This window comes from Brachyhypopomus gauderio, chromosome 18, assembly GCF_052324685.1.
Source record: "Brachyhypopomus gauderio isolate BG-103 chromosome 18, BGAUD_0.2, whole genome shotgun sequence".
Lineage (NCBI taxonomy): Eukaryota > Metazoa > Chordata > Actinopteri > Gymnotiformes > Hypopomidae > Brachyhypopomus > Brachyhypopomus gauderio.
The window spans coordinates 3,445,993-3,465,427 of NC_135228.1; the positions used below are offsets into that span (position 1 = coordinate 3,445,993).

The 19,435-nt window shown below is 46.8% G+C and overlaps 2 protein-coding genes across 7 annotated transcripts in view; one reads left to right on the forward strand and one right to left on the reverse strand.

The window, feature by feature from the left end:
* The window catches only part of LOC143481738 (NACHT, LRR and PYD domains-containing protein 12-like), a 44,362-nt gene extending 42,610 nt beyond the window's left edge, over window positions 1-1,752 (forward strand). For both annotated transcript variants that reach the window (XM_076979857.1, XM_076979856.1), the window contains exon 14: window positions 606-1,752. In XM_076979857.1, the coding sequence (XP_076835972.1) occupies window positions 606-612 (7 nt within the window). In that variant the 3' untranslated portion in view covers window positions 613-1,752. The remainder of the gene's footprint in view (window positions 1-605) is intronic.
* Window positions 1-19,435, reverse strand: part of LOC143481753 (E3 ubiquitin-protein ligase TRIM35-like) — a 49,225-nt gene that overhangs the window by 16,651 nt on the left and 13,139 nt on the right. For 4 of the 5 annotated variants that reach the window (XM_076979894.1, XM_076979896.1, XM_076979897.1 and 1 more), the window contains one exon: window positions 15,681-17,045. The exons of the other annotated variant lie outside the window; for it this stretch is intronic. In XM_076979894.1, the coding sequence (XP_076836009.1) occupies window positions 16,489-17,045 (557 nt within the window). In that variant the 3' untranslated portion in view covers window positions 15,681-16,488. Of the gene's footprint in view, window positions 1-15,680; window positions 17,046-19,435 lie in introns of those variants that run through there. 5 annotated transcript variants of the gene reach the window in all.

Consider the following 19,435-nt stretch of genomic DNA (forward strand, 5'->3'; position numbering starts at 1 on the left):
CACATTGGACTCCACTGATGTGTAAACCAAGATTTGCATATTCCACTTTATAGGGATCAGGCTCTGATGTCTAAAGATTTGGGAAAATTAGCTAGAAGTGTTTTAACCTGTGAGGACTGGGTTTGGATTTTGATAAGTGAGTGTAGCAGTTGCATGGCAGTGTTTTCCAAAAAAAACACACGGTTTACAGTTTTGAATGTTGTCTTATGTAAAAAAAAAAAAAAAGTTAGCAAAAAGTGTGTTTTAGAATTGATAAATGAGTGTAAGTCAGAGAATGCGCTTAAGTGCACCAGGTCAATAGATAGGCTACATGGGTTAGTGGTTTCCAAAATTCTGCTGTAAGTACCACTTTTTGGGACTTAGCAGCTGCAAAAAACTGTAGTACACCTTTAATACTTCTCTTAATACATTTATTTTTACCTTAAATACTCCACTTTAATATTTTAATACGTTAATACTCCACTATCATCCTCACACACTGTATGGACGGGTTTACGTAACGTGTGGTGAGGTTTTATAGTTTGTTGGGAGAAACAGACAGAATGACTATACAACTCTTAAGTATGTTTTCATATCTGATAATTTTGTCTGTCTTAATCTTACAGTATGTGACCTGGACATCAACTTGTTGATATCTGAATCTCATATTCAGAGAAAAGGATGACCAAGTCATGCACTCAATTCTACAGTTCTGTTATTCTCCATGGTTGTGTGTTAGTGTGATGCAGCAAAGTGCTGTACGTCCTCCCAGCATCTGGACAACACACACACCTGACCTGGACACACCACACACCTGACCTGGACACACCACACACCTGACCTGGACACACCACACACACCTGACCTGGACACACCACACACACCTGACCTGGACACACCACACACACCTGACCTGGACACAACACACACACCTGACCTGGACACAACACACACACCTGACCTGGACACAACACACACACCTGACCTGGACACACCACACACACCTGACCTGGACACACCACACACCTGACCTGGACACGCCACACACACACCTGACCTGGACACACCACACACCCCTGACCTGGACACACCACACACCCGTGACCTGGACACCATACCTGACTTGATGTGATGACGATATGTGGATGATGATGCTGATGATTATATTTGTGTGATGGAGTGATGTTGATTTGCTTCCACTTTGTACTTCAGCATGTAAATACAGATGAACAGATAACCTGAATTGAAAATGCTGTCCTTTCTTATGAAAGGTGTTTGATGTAATGTTTAATTTCTCCAGTGTAACAATTAAAACAAACAAATGTGCACTTTTGATCCTAAATGTTACTGTACTATATACACAGCAGTGAACACATGCCAGAAGGGCCAGAACTGTACCTTTAATTCTGAGTGTACTGCACCTTTAATTATTTGTGCTTGTGATTGTGTGACTTTCCTCTGTGTCTGTTCAGTAGAAACACTTGGAGGCTCAGGAAATAATTTTTTTTTTTACAAAATATAAATATCAATAATTTTTACTGGGGTTCCATTTGTAGTTCTATATTATGGTAAATAATCTGTCTCAATTAAAATTAAAATGTAATACGCAAAATGGCAATGTGATTCTAAATTTGCATTTACATGTTTCACTCACTCAGCTTTGAGCTCAAAATTCAAATTCAAATGCAATAATTCTATTTACATTTGTAATGTGGTATACGTCTATTCATATTTCATTTACATTTTGAATCTTTATTTGTGCCTTTAATTAAATGAAAATGTATTTCCCAATTTTAATTATCAACTTTCATGTGATCATGCAAAGGTTGTATCAAAATTATAATTAAAATTTTTATTCACTTAATAAGCATTTCCATTCTGTGATAATGCTTTTCAAATGTAATTTTCATCCTCTTCCTCATTGCACATTTCCCACTGCTCCCTGCTCACCAGAGGGCGCTCTTCCCACACCCTACTCACCAGAGGTCACTCATTGCCAGGGTGCAGTCTCCACTGTCCCCTTTATGTCAGACGGCGGTGGTCCTGAGCATAGACATAATATACACAGATGCCTCATTACAGGCTGGAGCGCAGCGTTGCTGCCATATTGGATGGGTCTCCTCACTGAAGGCTCACCAGACCTAACGCACAGAGAGCAATTATGCCGGAATTTTGTGCAGCCTACGGTTGCTATAATCGGTGCAGTATCGAAATCAGATTGCGTGGGATTACCTTTCACAAGTAAGATTGAACAATAATTTTGGTTATTTTACCATTTATAATATTCTGCCATCGTAACTAAGGTTATTTGGCTACCAACAAAATGCTAATAGCAGGAACAGGTAGTCTCTCTCATTATCTTGTGTGTTTTTTTTTTTTGTTCATATTTTTAAGGTTTCCCAGTAACATTGACTTGAGGAGGCAATGGGAAGTTGCAGTAAGAAGGCAGGGTTTTGTTCCTACCGAGTCATCCAAGATCTGTAGCGAGCACTTCAAGCCAGATGATTTTGACAGGGCGGGTCAGACTGTCAGGCTTAGAGATGGTGCGACACCATCTGTCTGTAACTTCCCGTATCATCTCCAAAGAGTAGGTGTATTTGAAATGTATATATATATATATATATATATATATATATATATATATATATATATATATATATATATTAGGGGTGGGACGCGATTAAAAAAATTAATCGAATTAATCAGAAGCTTTGTAATTAATTAATCGAAATTAATTGCATTTTAATCGCATATTTAAGTTTGAATCAATGAACATAATCATAAACTTCAACATCTTGTTTTTTTTTTCCACCAGTCTACTACACAGGGGTGAGTTTCCCAAAATGTTCTTAGCGCTAAGTACTTTGTAACCTCGTTCTTACGTACGAGGTTAAGAAGTACTTAGCGCTAAGAACGTTTTGGGAAACTCACCCCAGACCAATAGATGAGTGCAGAAAACAGTTCAGAACACTGGAAATTCTGACCAAAATTGTTGTTTAATTTTGGGAGTTTTGCTCAGGATATTGGAAGAATTGAAGTAAATCAGAAGATGTTCTTACGTACGAGGTTAAGAAGTACTTAGCGCTAAGAACGTTCTGGGAAATTCACCCCTGGACGGTAGTTCGTAACTTGCATCAGTTGACGCAATTTGCAGCACTTCTTGTAAGCCTTTATCTTCGACCACAGAGAGCGAACAACACAAATAATGTGATGCGTCATGTATAAACGCGTGCGGAGTCGCGCGCTACGGTCACAGTCTTAACGGTCCAATGAAGGTCATTTAAAAACCAGGACATTTCCTCACTTAAAAAAACCCCGGGACGCCCGGGACAGGATGTGAAATACGGACATGTCCCGGGAAATACGGACGTTTGGTCACCCTATCATACTAGGAATACATTTAGCAGCTAAGTTATCATTACTGACCTGCGCGTTAGCCCCAACATGTTTTGCGTTGAGGTGGTAATGAAGGGTGGAAGTGCTCCTGTGATAAGCGAATTCCTTCCTGTATAAAGTGTAAATAATACTATTTGTGTTTGTACTTCCATCTGGAAGTTTCTTATATTTAAATTTCCCATCCACCAGCGTAGCCTCTTCAGTCATTTCCATCATGATCTTATTGTGCGTCCATATAATCTGTATGTCTGGAACTCGTGCACTGAGAAACATTCCACGGTGCAAAAGTGTCTCATGCATTAAAATGCGTTAATATTTTCTGTAATTAATTAATCGGAATTAACGCGTTAAAGTCCCACCCCTATATATATATATATATATATTAGGCACCCCTATTCAATGAACATATAGGATATATATATATAAGGGTGGGACGTGATTAAAAAGATTTATCTGTCACGGTGAGGCGGCCCTCTACCGGTTGCCTCTGTCCACAGTGGCTGTTGTTGTTGTTTTGTGACATCGTGTGCGTCCCTCAGGTGGGCGGAGCCCGAGATCCGTCTCACCTGAGGGTCGTTTGTTTGCCTATATACGTCTTGTCTTTGTACCAGTTGACCGCTGGTCATTATATCCTTAATTTGGAGATATTGCACAGGTTTTTGGTTTGCACACTTTCTATTAATCCATAATTTTTCCCTGAGACTTGGCGTGATCGCTTCCTTTTTGTTCGCACTCCCTGCCCGTCACAGAATGACCAGCCACCCTTCGGAAGCCGTCAGTCTCTTTTTCTTTCTCCTTCGTTCGTGGTCATGTCTCGTGGTAAGTGTTTGTCTGCGTGGTGTTTTGTGTGAAGAGCTCCGCCGTGCTTTTGTGTTTTGTGTGTGTAGCACGGCGAGGACCAGGGCAGTCTGCCTGGGAAAACTCTCTTGTGGTGTCTTGTGAGTGTGTACGGGTGAACGAGCGGAGGATCAGTGTGCGTGCTCGCCTGTTATATGTTCAGTGCGACTCTGAGCGGTGCGTCACCATTATGTATATGTTAGGGTGACCATATTTTTGTTTGGGAAAACCAGGACACGGGGGGGGGGGGGGGGGGGGGGGGGGTGTGGGCGCGGGCGCGAGGGGGAGGTGGCGAACGTAAATTGTTGGCTCTCCGCCAGTTCAGTATGAGGCTCAACTGATGAGGCTCAGGGATTCCGTGTCATACAGCACCGTGCTCAGGGTCCTAGTGCTTGTAGAATTAATGGCCCGATTAACGTAATTTAAAAACCAGGACATTTCCACAGTTTAAAAAAATATCCCGGGACAGGACGTGAAATACGGACATGTCCCGGGAAATACGGACGTTTGGTCACCCTAGTATATGTCGAGCACGCGCGTGTCTGTCCCGTTCGTTTACTGTCTGAGCACTATTTTTTGTTTGTCTACTCTTTGCGGGTTCGTTGTGTCCTAGCGTGTTCGTGAAATGTCGTTGTTGTGTGTAATTCCACGCTTGCTCCTCCCCTTAAATGTGTGTTGGGGGGGGACCGGTTGTGGTCCCGTGGCACGGGGTATGTCACGGAGGGCGTCGGTGAGGCGCGTTTGTGTTTTATGTTGGTGTGTGTTTGGGTGTCTGTGTGTGTGTGTGAGTGTGTGTTTTCTGTGCAGGTGCTTCTCCCTGGCGGTGTTCCTGGACCTTGTGGGGGTCTCCACCTGGCAGGAGCCCCCTTGTGTTGTGGGGTGACCGGAGCCCGGTCATGAAGAGCCCCTCCCTAGAGGGCTGGGGCCCCCGGATGTTTGGGGACCATGGGGCTTCGGTCTGAGAAGCTCCTGCTGGAGATGGAGGTCCTCCCTCCTGCCCGGGGTGACCAGGAGGCCCTTGGGGCTGCTCCCCAGCCCGCGACGGGGGGTGCTCTGGGCCTCGGTCTCTGGCGCTCCTGGGTTGAGTGGAGGAGTCCACCTTGCGATGAGGGGCCCCGGGAGGGGTTGGCTCCCCAGGAGGCTGGGGTGACCCCTAGCAGAAGGCAGGGGTCAGCTCTGGGAGGAGGTAGGTCCAGGTGGTGAAGTAACCACGCCTTGGAGAGGTAACCTGCACACACACATACACTAAGGACAATAAAGGAGCCATAGCTCCTCGTCCTCACACCTGTGGGGCTCACTGGCTGAGGGCCGGTTAGGGCACGAGGGCCCTGTGACCGACCGGGGCGGGGTTATGTGTTGTTGACGGCCCAGTCGGTTCAGGGTCCCGCCCAGGGAGGTGAGCTGTTTAATGTTGTGTGTTTTATGTTTCAGCTCCTGGACTGTAGAGGGTGTGTTCCTGCCTGTCCCTGCCTTCCTGCCCCTTCGTGTTTTGTGTGCAGCCGCTGTGTGCCAGTGCACCCAGTGGAGGGGAGTGCGGCTTGGTGGGGGGTCTTTCACGGTGAGGCGGCCCCCTACCGGTCGCCTCCGTCCACAGCGTTTAAAGCAGTCAGGGAAGCGTTTGGCAGCCTCCTCTGTGTATGACTTGGTCAACATAGTGAAGATGAGCAATCCAGATAGTTACTCCAACATTCACAAAGTCATTCTGTTGTCCCTTACACTGCCCTTGAGCAGTGAGTCATGTGAGGGGATTTTCACATCTCCATATGATAAAAAATAAGTACAGATCCCGCCTATCAGACTTGCTACTCATCACTGATGCACATCCTCTTGTCTAGGATCACAGCAGAGACATTTGACCCAAAGGCAGCTGTTGATTTATGGATGCACACAGATCATTGTAGGCTAAATCAGGGAGAAAGAAGTCAGCCCTCATCATCATCCACCATGTTCGAAAGGGAGGAAGAGGGTGATGAGAGCAGTCAGGAGGGTAGTGATGATGAATGCTTGTAGTATTTCCTGAATTGTAAAAAGGTGAGCATCAAGCAACACCTTTAGGTGCTCATTTGAGAACTAGACCAAAAATGTTACGTGCACCCCTGTATATATATATAGTGATAAAAATGCAGAAACTGCTTTCCCAGAGAAGTATTTTTAAAACATAGCATGCGACTGAATGAGGAAGTTTGAGGTCATTCTTTAGGTTAAGGAGACTAGACAGAGAGAAGGCGGGAGTGAAGACATGTGCCAGGCAGGTGACATGTTCCATGTTCCAGACAGACAGAAGGCCAGTGCTTGATGAACATGTTCCCCTGAGAGTGCAGAATTTATTCTTACATTCCTATATCCGGTACACATATATTTAATCCTGACATTTAATGACAAATACATCATCTGACTGTAATTGTGCTGACAATGTTTCACATGACCGACCAGCCCTTACTGTATATAAAGGGTTGGAGGTATGAACAATAAACTAGAGTGATTTGGTAAAGTAACCATCCTGTGTGTGTGTGTGTTGTTTTTGCTAACTATCACTCTCTGAGCGCTCGTATCTTTTCTTACAGAGAGACCCAGGTTGGTGTGACGGAGAATTTCCACGACAATTTTGGCGACCCAGATGGGACCTCCTGAGTGAGGATCTGACTCATCAGAGAAGGTAATTCACCAGCGAGGTTTACGAATTATTAAGGCAAGTGTGAATTGTTTTTTTAAACGCGTGTTGTGCTGCAGGTCACCCAGACGCCATAATGTATATCCACAGTTGGTGGATCAAACTAGGGAAGAGAGCAGGGCGGCCGATACTATGACAGGATAGTCTAGTATCTAAAATCTCAGTTGCAGCGAGGCTGGCTGAGGCGCTTATGGTGACGACCATAAATAGCGTAAGGGAATAACTAGACATTATTATTCGTTATTCGCCTAGGGAAAAATCGTACCGGTACGTGGAGAAGTAGGCGCCCAGCGTAGGAGTTCGTGGCGGGTGCAGCACAAAAACAGGCCTAAATTTAATCCCAAACTTATAATAAGGTCTCTTGGTAAGAACTGGGAAAAAATAAAAAAATAAAAATAAATGGGGAAAAGAAACACCGAACAAAGTACTATATATACTGCTCAAAAAGCGCTTTACAGGATTTACAAGGTTAACAATACTATGGGTCCAAATCCCTAATGGGCAAGCCAAAGGCGACAGTGGCAAGGAAAAACTCCCTATGATAGTGGGGAATAGGAAGAAACCTTGGGAGGACCAAGACTCAAAAGGGAACCCATCCTCCATTGGGCGGCCCGTTAACACACTGTCACGTATGGCCTCGCCCCCTCCCTTAGCTGTCGCTCCGGGTTCCCTTGTGTCTGTGTTCCTTGCCTGTTTATCCCGCCCTGCTCGTTTGTCTCCGTGATTCCTCGTTTGTTACCACGTCCCAGTGTCATTGCCCTCACCTGTTCCCTGTTTGGAGTTCTGAGTATATATAGTCCCTGAGTGTCCCTTGTCCCTCGTCGGTTGTTTTGATTGTTTGGATGTTTCATTGTTTCATTGTTCAATTGCCCATAGTCTGTTTCCTGTTTTTTTTTATTCTTTGCTTATTACTCGTGTTTCTGTTTTGTTATGCCTGTGTACGCTTGTTTTTCGGACTGCCATCCCATTATGAACCCGGACTGGCTTAGCGACGATGAGTATGGTATTCCCTTGAATAAATCTCGCTCTTCTCAGCAATTGTGTCCGTCCTCTCGCTCCGCAGCGCGAGCTGCGTTACATAACAACCGACCAACCAAGGACACAGCGAGAGAGCGAAACTAGTGAGTTCGAACACTGTAATGAGATGTTGGCTGGTTTAATCCGGTTCGACTCTCCGGTATTTCAGTACGAACAAACCAGAGACAGGAATGCCCCAGGCGCTGTGGGGACAAGGAAGTCTCCTATTGAGCGCTGTGAGTCTGCCCAGCTCGGCGAACACCACAGGGAGGAGCAACCTGTGGTGCAAGCAGCGGGCAGACGGAACGAGCGCACAGATGAGCGTTGGCTTAAAATAATTTTTTCAGTATGAAACTTCTTCTGCTAGGGTTAATTTGTGTAATCAACATATTATATGAAAATAATTCATGTCAGTTATTTGCAACCACCCCCTGCATGTTTATATCACATAGATACTGTTCGGGTAAATTTGACCCTTTTTTAAATTTTTGACCCTTTTTAAAAAAATTTTATTTTTATTTTTTTTATTTGTGTGTGTGTATGTGTGTGTGTGTGTGTGTGTTTGTGTGTGTGTGTGTGTGTTTGTGTGTGTGTATGTGTGTGTGTGTATGAGAGTGTGTGTGTGTCTGTGTATGTGTGTGTGTGTGTGTCTGTGTGTCTGTGTATGTGTGTTTGTGTGTATGTGTGTCTGTGTATGTGTGTTTGTGTGTATGTGTGTCTGTGTATGTGTGTTTGTGTGTATGTGTGTCTGTGTATGTGTGTGTGTATGAGAGTGTGTTTGTGTGTATGTGTGTTTGTGTGTGTGTGTGTATGTATGTGTGTGTGTGTGTGTGTTTTTGTGTGTGTGTATTTGTGTGAGTGTGTGTGTATAAGTGTATGAGAGTGTTGTGTGTGTTTGGTATCATAGTTTGAACATGGGAATTTTCACATTTTTATGAAAAACGATTGTAACGAATAGAACACGCTGAGAGGGATCCTGATGCGGAATAACACGATCTTTATTTTGACAACTCTGTACAGCGTGCCACACGATAAGCACAGTGGTGTATGGCAGGTGCAGAGCAGTAGCGTGGGAGCGGTGGTCAGTGCGGTCCAGGGTCGAGAGGCGAGGGCAGAGTCCGGGAGGTATCCAGTGGTCAGACAGGAGACGTGGTCTAGGGGACAAGCAGAGTTCGGCACACAGAGAGACAATCAGGAATAACGGCTTGGTATGCAACGACATGAGGCAATACTTCGCAACCAGGAAGTGAAGTCCTGGTGCTTAAGTACGCCAGGAATGTGGGCGTGGTGGTGCGACAGGTGAACATAATTATGTCATCGGCTATTCCTGACAGTACCCCCCCGCAACGGAGCGTCTCCAGACGCTCCACGCCGCGAAGGCGGCCGGCCACGGCCCCGGGGGGCGGGGAAATGTGGGTGTGCAGCGTGAAAGTCGGCGATGAGCGACGGGCAGAGGACATCGCGAGCGGCTACCCAGGCTCGTTCCTCGGGACCATAGCCCTCCCAGTCGACGAGATACTGGAGACCCCCACGCCGTCGACGTGATTCCAGCAGCTCCCGCACTATGTACGCAGGTCGACCGTCAATGTCCAGGGGCTCGGGGGGGGGCAGTCCAGAACCGGGGCTACGGACATGGGGCTGTAGTGAACAGGCTTTAGGAGGGATACGTGGAAGACGGGATGGACGCGGTATTGAGGGGGCAGCAGCAGTTCGTAGGAAACAGCATTTATCCTGCGAGTAATCTTGAATGGCCCGATGTATCTAGACTTGAGCTTGTGGCAAGGCTGGCGGAGGTTCAGGTTGCGAGTGGAGAGCCATACTCGCTGACCGGGGTGATATATGAGTGCGGGGAGACGACGGCGGTCAGCGTTCATACGACGGGTGTGGAGTGCGCGCCGCAGCTGAACGTGTGCGAGCTCCCAGGTGCGGGCACTGTTTTTTAACCAGTCATCCAGAGCAGGGATGTCAGAGGGGGTCTTATCCCAGGGGAAGAATGGTGGCTGGTAGCCGTACACACACTGGATAGGAGTCAGTTTGGTGGATGAATGTATGATGGAATTGCGTGCGTATTCAGCCCAGGGAACGTACTTGTGCCAGTCCTTCTGGGAAGAGCAGTATTGGCGGAAAAAGCGACCTAGCTCTTGATTATAGCGCTCCACTTCTCCGTTGGATTGGGGGTGGTATCCGGAGGTTAGACTGGTGGCTATTCCGAGTAACTTGCAGAACTGGGTCCAGACACGGGAGGTGAATTGCATGCCTCTATCCGACACTATATCCTCGGGTAACCCATATATTCGGAAGACGTAGTGGAACACGTCAGAGGCCGTCTCCATAGCAGTGGGCAGTTTCGAGCGTGGGATCAGACGACACATCTTAGAGAACCTATCCACCATCACGATTATCACCGTGTTACCGCCCGAGACAGGCAGATACGTAACGAAGTCGATGGCCAGATGAGACCACGGACGGCGGGGTATCGGCAAGGGGAGGAGCTGACCAGTGGGCAGTGCTCGGGGTGTGCGTGATTGTGCGCATACAACACAGGCGAGTACGTAGTCGCGAATGTCCTCCTCCCATGACGGCCACCAGTATTTCTGGGCGATCAGGTGTTTGGTGCGGGTTATACCGGGATGACCAGTGCCCGGCGTGTCGTGTGCGAGTTGGAGGAGGCGTCCCCGGAGCGGGACCGGGACGTATTGTTTGCCATCGGGACCATCTGCAGGGCCTGGGTCGGCGCGGAGGGCTTACTCCAGTTCGTCCTGAATATCCCACCGGATGAGGTCAACAAAACAGGATTCTCCGAGAATATGGTCAGGTGTCTTGTCGCTCGGCGCCTTCTCGTGAATCCGGGATAATGCATCAGCCTTGGTGTTCTTGGATCCTGGTCGGTAGTGTACTGTGAATCTGAAGCGGGTAAAAAACAGCGCCCATCTGGCCTGCCGGGGATTGAGTCGCCTAGCGGACTTGAGGTACTCTAGGTTCTTATGGTCTGTGTACACCTGGAAGGGGTGCTCCGCTCCCTCTAACCAGTGCCGCCAGTGCTCGAGAGCAAGTTTCATGGCCAGGAGTTCGCGGTCACCCACGCCATAATTCACCTCGGCCGGTTGTAATCTTTTGGAGAGATAGGCACACGGGAACAATTTGGGCGGATTGCCTTGTCTCTGTGAAAGCCCCCACGCCAACGTCGGATGCATCGACCTCGACTATGAAAGGTAACGTGGGGTCCGGGAGATGCAATATGGGAGCGCTGGTGAACGCGGTTTTCAGCGCTTTAAATGCCTGTTACGCTTTGGGTGTCCATATGAAGTGGCGCTTCTTTCCCCCTTTCAGGAGATCGGTAAGGGGGGCCGCCACCGAACCGAAACCCCTGATGAACCGACGACAGAAGTTGGCGAATCCGAGGAAGCGCTGGAGATCCTTAACGGAACGGGGCACAGGCCAGTTGGCGACTGCGTCTACCTTGCTGTCGCCCATGCTGATGCAACCTGGCGACAGGGTTCAGCCAAGGAAGGAGATGACAGGTGCATGAAACTCGCATTTCTCCGCCTTCACGTACAAGCCATTCTCTCGCAGACGCTGGAGGACCGAAGAGACGTGTATTATGTGTTCCTGGATAGAGGGGGAATAGATCAAGATATCGTCTATGTAAACAAATACATATTTATCAATCATGTCTCGGAATATGTCGTCCATAAAAGCCTGGAACACTGACGGGCTATTTGACAGCCCGTATGGCATTACTAGATACTCATAGTGCCCCCTGGCGGTGACGAAGGCTGTCTTCCACTCGTCACCAGCACGAATTCTAATCAGGTAGTAGGCACTCCTGAGATCAAGCTTCGTGAACACTGCAGCCCCCATTAGTCATTCTTGTGAGGCAGAGATGAAGGGTAGAGGGTAAGCATATTTAGACGTGACAGCGTTCAGGGCTCGATAATCAATACAGGGACGTAACCCCCCGTCCTTCTTCTCTACGAAGAAAAACCCCACCGCGACGGGAGATGTCGACGGGCGAATAAACCCCTTCTGTAGGGCCTCACTGACATAAGATTCCATAGCAGCATCTTCTGGGCGGGAGAGCGGGTACGGCTTTGTTCTCCTGGGTAAGGTCACCCCGGGAAGGAGGTCAATGGCACAGTCGCAGGTTTTGTGTGGAGGGAGCAAACTGGCACGCTCTTTACTGAACACGTCAGTGAATTCTCTGTACTGCTCAGGGACCGCATCGGAGAGGGGCGTCTGAGGACTCTCGACCGTCGAGGAGCGAAGGGGTAATTGCATACAATCCTGCTGGCAATGCGCAGCTCCACGCAACTAATTCGCATCTTTGCCACGAAATGATAGGGTCATGTTCTCTTAACCAGGGGAAACTGAGGATGACAGAATCTCGAGGGGCGGAGACCAGGAAGAATTGCCTCATCTCGGTATGGAACAGCCCGACCCGGAGGAGCAAGGGCTTGGTACGTCGGTCAACTATTCCGCGTTCAGAGCATCCCAGAGATTACTTTAATCGCTTGAAACAAACATTTTTCCAGGGAAGAAATGGACCCGGTCTCACAGAAGACCGAACCTTCAAATCCCTATTTTTGCACAATCTCCACCCTTGTGTGAGAACCCATGTCTCACTTTTAGCACGCCAAGGTGACCTGTCGATGCGTGAGATCAGAAAGACCACGCAGACAGTTTGGGAGACTGTTGTGCAGCCCAGTATGCCTGGAGGAGACTCCAAAGAGCTCCAAAGTCCTCCCTATGCTTTCCCTGTAAATTCAGACACTGTTCTTTCTGCAGGACCCTCTCACTACTCTTGTCACAGGGACAGAGCCAAGAGGTGGAAAGAGAGGCAGAACCAGTGGAAGGGGGGACAGCCATAAATAAGGGTCAGTTAGTGGACCTCCAGCCTGAGCCAGAGGGGAAGCAGAACTGACATTATATGAAGTTGCATGTAAACATTCAGCCTGTAAGCATGTAGCTATTTTTTTAGATCTCTGATCTTTTAAAGCGAGATGTTCCTGGCATCATCTCCGCCCACATCTCTGCATTTTCAATGCAGTAGGTTCTTTACTAAGGGGGGTGTACCCGGCGTTACCTCCTAACTTCTATTCTACATTTACCCCTCACAAAGATCTTATTCTCTCCTCTACCAGTATAGCAAGTGCCTGATACTTAAATACTTTTCTATCACAGGATAGGATGAGGCATTACACCTCAGTTAAACCCCCATTTACATTTTACTAGATCTCACAAGAAGCCATACTCTAACTGGACAGTAACCCAAATGTTTTAGTCCAGCAAGATCTTTCCTTTAAAACATTGTTAGGTTTGTTCCAGCCAACAGACTAACACCAACATGTGCTAACTCCACACCTTTCTCCATGCCTGATGTATTTCCTCTTTTCCATCAAAGGCATTTAACCCTGCACGTGACCTTGTTTTCTTATTGTAAAGCCAAGAGAAATCTAAGCCCTGCATTAGTATCCTTTCATTGTTTTTCTTCATTTGGTTAACCTTACTTACTGTTCAAGAACTGCCCAGTAGTGAACTTGTTGCCCAGATGTGTCTCCACAGCATCTCCCAGCCATCTCATGGATCATGCTATGAGCGGGATGGACAACTTGACTCATGGAATTGATCACCTCCCAGTGGATGCTACAGGGAACATGGACTGCGTGGATAACCTTTTGTGCTCTTCAGGACTGTGACATCAGCCCCAGTCTGAAGACCAAGGGGGGAATGTAGGTACCATGCTAAACCAGCAGGTGGCAGTACCACTGGCAACACATTGAACAAGCTTGCTTTGATGGAAGTAAGGGTGTGTCTACAATTCAGGTGTTTAAATACCCTGAACAGCCATTCATCACTCTCTCTCTGGTTTGACTGACACCGAGGTTAGACCTATTAAAGAGAGGCTCCGTCATTTCTCTCTCTCCGGTTTTTCTTTGAGAACACGCGAACTTTGCAACGACTAACAGCAAACAGCTGAAAGTTGTACTACTTAATTAACGAGCCCGAGTTATGGTGTAATCTAACCAGCAACCGATCAACGTTACCACGGAAACAGATTCACCAAACTACTTCAATCAAGCTTGCTAACGCGGCCACACGGACTGAAACAAAGGCGATCAACTCCCTGTCGTTAAACCGTGAACGAGACTCGCATTCCTGGACGTTTCCCAGCACACCTGGACGACATCGCTTTATCAACGAGGAGCCTGTGGTGGAAATTCCCTCCTAATTCAGGGAGGACGACGACACTACCCAAATCCTCAACACGTGAGACTCTAACCGCTGGGCATAGTTTATAAAAGGGCAAGTTATTTGAACTGTAGAGTTAACCAAGCTTTCTGTTAATACATTCTGAATGTGTTTAACTTTATTTTCATAATCTTCATCAAGATTTGTATATACAAAGCTCTCTTTGCTGTGCATGCCACCATCTTTTATTTATCTGATTAATGGACAACTTGTAGTCCTCCCCATTCTCAGACACACATTAATTTTTATTTATTAAGCCAGCTCCATTACTCTTTGTTCTGACCACGTTTGAATAAACCAGCTGAGCTCATTAACACAGTCGCGCTGCTCTACGGTTTAAAGTCGGCGCCATTTTAGTTGCTTTGTTCTCTATAGGAGAACTGAGATTACAGCTCCGCCTCCTCACACGCGCACAAGCGCGTGCACACATTACACTCCTCCCCTTTTTACACACACACACACACACACACTAAGTACCCAGTCTTCACTGTTAATATACTGATACCTGTTGATGCTGTTTGTGATTTAGAATAGTTGGTTTTGAATAAATGTATCATTTATTTTCACCACATTGTCTGTGTTGATGTCATTCAAAAGTGGTTGATGCCAAAACCTCCAAAGAATTCATAGTTAAATCCTTCAGATACCAAACCATTAATTACCTTTAGTTGATAACTAAACTTGTGGGTCTGGTATAATTAGAATATGAGACTGATTCTAAATTAATGAGACTGATTAATTATTAAGGTAAAACAAATTATATCTACTTTAAAGGATTAGTAGGTGAAACCCCTAAAAAGTGTTTCATGGAATATTACGATTTGTTTCTGTGTTCGGTACGTCTTTGCATGTTGGTCGTGTTTCATGCATGGACTTGCATACGGATTTGACCCCTGCCTGTTTATACAACCCAGACTTTGGAATAACTTTAATAATCTCACTCTTCTCAATGTTTGTATCTGTCTTATCGCTCCTTGACGCCAATGTTACAGTTATAGGTTAGTTTTACATGTTCAACTAAGATTCTGTGGCTTTACTGTTGCAATAAAGAGCAAATTAACCTTTGGCATTACCTGGATTTCTACAATGACTACTAATATTATTAATATTAATAATAATGTGGTGCAGTCATCATATAAGTCACAACAATAGACAAACACAGTCTAACTAAAGCATGTACAGTGTAGGCCAGATAAAGTACATGAACCTCTGTGGTAATGACGTCTCCTGATTGTCAAAACGTGCTTCAGATAAGGAGATGAGATTGGATGAGTGAGCTTTCTCAAGGAAGACTGATGAGTTTAATCAATGCCTCAATGACAAGAACTTTCAGAAGCCCTCAAAAGACGTGTTAACAGGGTTGCCAACTCTCACGCATTGAGCGTGAGACACACGCATTTGACCGTCTTCACACGCTCTCACGCCACACTTCCGATATCTCACGCCGAAAAAAAAATCTAGTTTATTTACCTCTGATCCATATCTACGTTTGCACATACATAACACATACAAGCATTGATAACACAGACAGTAAGCAGTGAGAGGCGTGATTTATTTAGAGAGAGAGGGGGAGCTAGAAGAGTTTTTGTGTAAAAGTTTATGGTGGAAGGCAAGAGCTATCTCTGACAGTCTTTGTGTGAGGGTAGCAGCAGGTAACCAAGACGACGACCTTCTGGGAGAAGTTTGTTTGGGCGCCAATGCAAATAATAATGAATGAAGAATTTAGCAATGAGCTCGTCCTTGAGCGCTTGAGCACACAAACTCCCCTTAAGTCAGCGGTCTCCCAACTGATCCAACTTCACGCGTAGAGCATTGATTCCATCCACGATCGACTCCAAGCTTTTACCAACAGTCACAGTCTGTGTTCCAACAGCTCTCCCCACCGCATCAATCATGTTGGGCACTTGGCATGGGTGTTCGATAACTGACCCCACTCTTTTAATTTTCTGATACACCAGGGCAATGCCTAATCCAATCAGCAGAGCCACAGCGATCAAAGATCCAAATAATAGATGTCCTCAACATCTTCCACAAACTACGCCAGGTCCCCCATGAGTCAAACACATATCCAGATGAGAACGTACCGTCCGGGCATGTGGGTTCTCCCACACTGCCTCCTCGTGGAAAACATAGTGTCAATTGCGTTGAGAGACCACCTGATCAAATCAATTTTCTTGTTAAAATTCGAAGAGCAACGCCAGGTTACTAAGACAAGACAGAGAATCTAAGCTGAGCAGGGCAGAAGGGAGGGAGTGCAGGAGCAGAGATAAAGTGCGACCGCTTCTCTTGAAAGCCAGAAGTAAATATTATATTTATAATGTTCATTATTACATGTATGATTAATTCAAGGCAACATTAACCTGTTCCACTGTTACTGATATCCTTGCTGGTAAGATCCTCATAGGAGAGGAACTGCATGTAGAGAATAAAGGGAAAACTGTGTCAGTAAAAGTGTGTGTTATAGTGTGCAGGTGTGAACTGGTTAGAAGATCAGTGAATGTCACTTTTCCCCTGTCCCAGTCCAGCTGAACTCTGACCCTCTGTACTTTCTCTGTAGATGTGAAGTAGTTACGTGTCTGTCCTGGTCTGCATGTCCAGTATTTACCAGCCTTTTTACTGTAGCCCAGACGCCACACTGACTTCCAGACCCTCCCTCCTTTTCTACATTCAGACTCTCTAATTACACCCAGTGCCCAGACTTCACTCTTTCCAACATCAACATTCCAGCAGTGTGTCCCTGAGTTAAAGCCTTCAGAGCCCAGGACACACACAGACATATCAAATCTCTCTGGATGATCAGGAAGCAGTGATTTCTGTGGTCTCTGTTCTACAGTAGTGAGATCATCAGACAGGTGGAGGTGTGGATGGGCAGTGTTGGGGTCCAGAGTAACAGGGTCTGAGGAGAGAACAGAATGAATCATCATGTTCTTCATGTGTTTATGTGATGAGGTCACATCTACAGACTGCAGGCCCTTTACTCTGAGTGAAATGCTGCAGTAGGTTGATAAGAGGGAAGTGATGGTGATGTTGTGTGTTCACCACACACCCCTGCAGTACTTGTGTGCTTGTTGTTTTGAAGCTTGAAATTGTGTCTGTTTTATTCATTATAATATATTTCTACATATCTTGGATTCATTGAGTATCACATGTGACACTTAACTAGTGCAGTGCTACTGTTACACTGAGTGTCACACTGCATGTGTGTATTATTAGTGTCTGTGTACTGAAGTGTGTGTGTGTCCTCATTAGTGGGTGGATACCGTTACAGTTCTCCCACTAAAGGGCGCTACTCCCAGAGAGACTAAAGCCTGGTTTATACTTTCGCGAGTGACCGTAGCGCGTGACTCCGCCCACCTTGCGTGACCCTGCGCGCACGGTGGAGGCGTTTATACATTCGCGAGCTTCACTGCAGTGTTCCCCGAAACTATAGGTGGCGATAGGTGGCAGTGGAGAATAAAAAACCCCTGCAAAACCGGTGAAAAGAACATTTTTACCTGACGCTACACCAGGCATCAAAATAAATAAATATATACACACACTATATATTGCGTGAACGGTGGAGGCGTTTAAACTTAGACGCGTCACATTCTTTGTAGTTTTGTCCGAAACGATATTTGGTAGTGTCACGTTGCAGAGGGCCCCTTGCTGGTTGCCCCCGTCCACAGCGGCAGCTGTCCTGTTGTGGTCATGTGGTATTCGTCGCTCAGGTGGGCGGCGCCCGCGATCCGTCTTACCTGAGGGTCGTTTGTTCGTCTCTATGTCTTGTCGTTGTACCAGTTGACCGCTGGTTATTATATCCTTAATTCAGATCGACTCACGGGTTTTTGGTTTGTGCACTTTCTTCATTAAACCATCCTTTTCCTCTGAGACTTTCATTTTATTTCGCTCACCCTGCCCGTCACAGGTAGTTTAAAGAAACACCTCTCAAAAACGGGAAGAAACATTTACCTGATGAATTTTAATGTTGCTTTGTGTTTCAGGTTTAGAAAGTGCTGGAATTTAGGCTAAAGTACTTGAAAATGCTTGAAATTGTAACTACTTTGTTTCACAACAAATAGCTGTCTGAATGAACAGTTCTCTTGTATTACGTTGTGAAGACGTTAAGATTGGACATTTTGAAAATAAACAACCATTAAATAATGTGATAAAATCGAATTATTTTGAATCATTTCGAGTAAATGTATAAATATTTAACTTAATTAAGTTTAAGTTTCACCCACAGAGGTGAAGAGTGGGTGGTGTGTAGAGGTGGAGAGTGGGTGGTGTAGAGGTGGAGAGTGGGTGGTGTGTAGAGGTGGAGAGTGGGTGGTGTAGAGGTGGAGAGCGGGTGGTGTGTAGAGGTGGAGAGCGGGTGGTGTGTAGAGGGGAGAGTGGGTGGTGTGTAGAGGGGAGAGTGGGTGGTGGTGTAGAGGTGAAGTGTGGGTGGTGTGTAGAGGTGGAGAGTGGGTGGTGTAGAGGTGGAGAGTGGGTGGTGTGTAGAGGTGGAGAGCGGGTGGTGTGTAGAGGTAAAGTGTGGGTGGTGTGTAGAGGTGGAGAGTGGGTGGTGGAGAGTGGGTGATGTGTAGAGGGGGAGAGTGGGTGGTGTGTAGAGGGGGAGAGTGGCTGGTGTGTAGAGGGGGAGAGTGGGTGGTGTGTAGAGGGGGAGAGTGGGTGGTGTGTAGAGGGGAGAGTGGGTGGTGTGTAGAGGGAGAGAGTGGGTGGTGTGTAGAGGGGGAGAGTGGGTGGTGTGTAGAGGTGGAGAGTGGGTGGTGTGTAGAGGGGGAGAGTGGGTGGTGTGTAGAGGTGGAGAGTGGGTGGTGTGTAGAGGTGGAGAGTGGGTGGTATGTAGAGGTGGAGAGTGGGTGGTGTGTAGAGGTGGAGAGTGGGTGGTGTGTAGAGGGGAGAGTGGGTGGTGTAGAGGTGGAGAGCGGGTGGTGCGTAGAGGTGGAGAGCGGGTGGTGTGTAGAGGTGGAGAGTGGGTGGTGTGTAGAGGTGGAGAGCGGGTGGTGTGTAGAGGTGGAGAGTGGGTGGTGTAGAGGTGGAGAGTGGGTGGTGTGTAGAGGTGGAGAGCGGGTGGTGTGTAGAGGTGAAGAGTGGGTGGTGTAGAGGTGGAGAGTGGGTGGTGTGTAGAGGTGGAGAGTGGGTGGTGTAGATCTCCTCATGGACTGACTGTCTCTCCTCAGACCAGCAGCCAACTGGTCGTCCCCCTCACTGTTTATACCATTGACTGTATATATAAGTTGACTGGACGACGCGAGTGAAAAGTGAAGCCTCCGTGAGTCAGCTGCCCTCTAGTGGCTGGCTGCA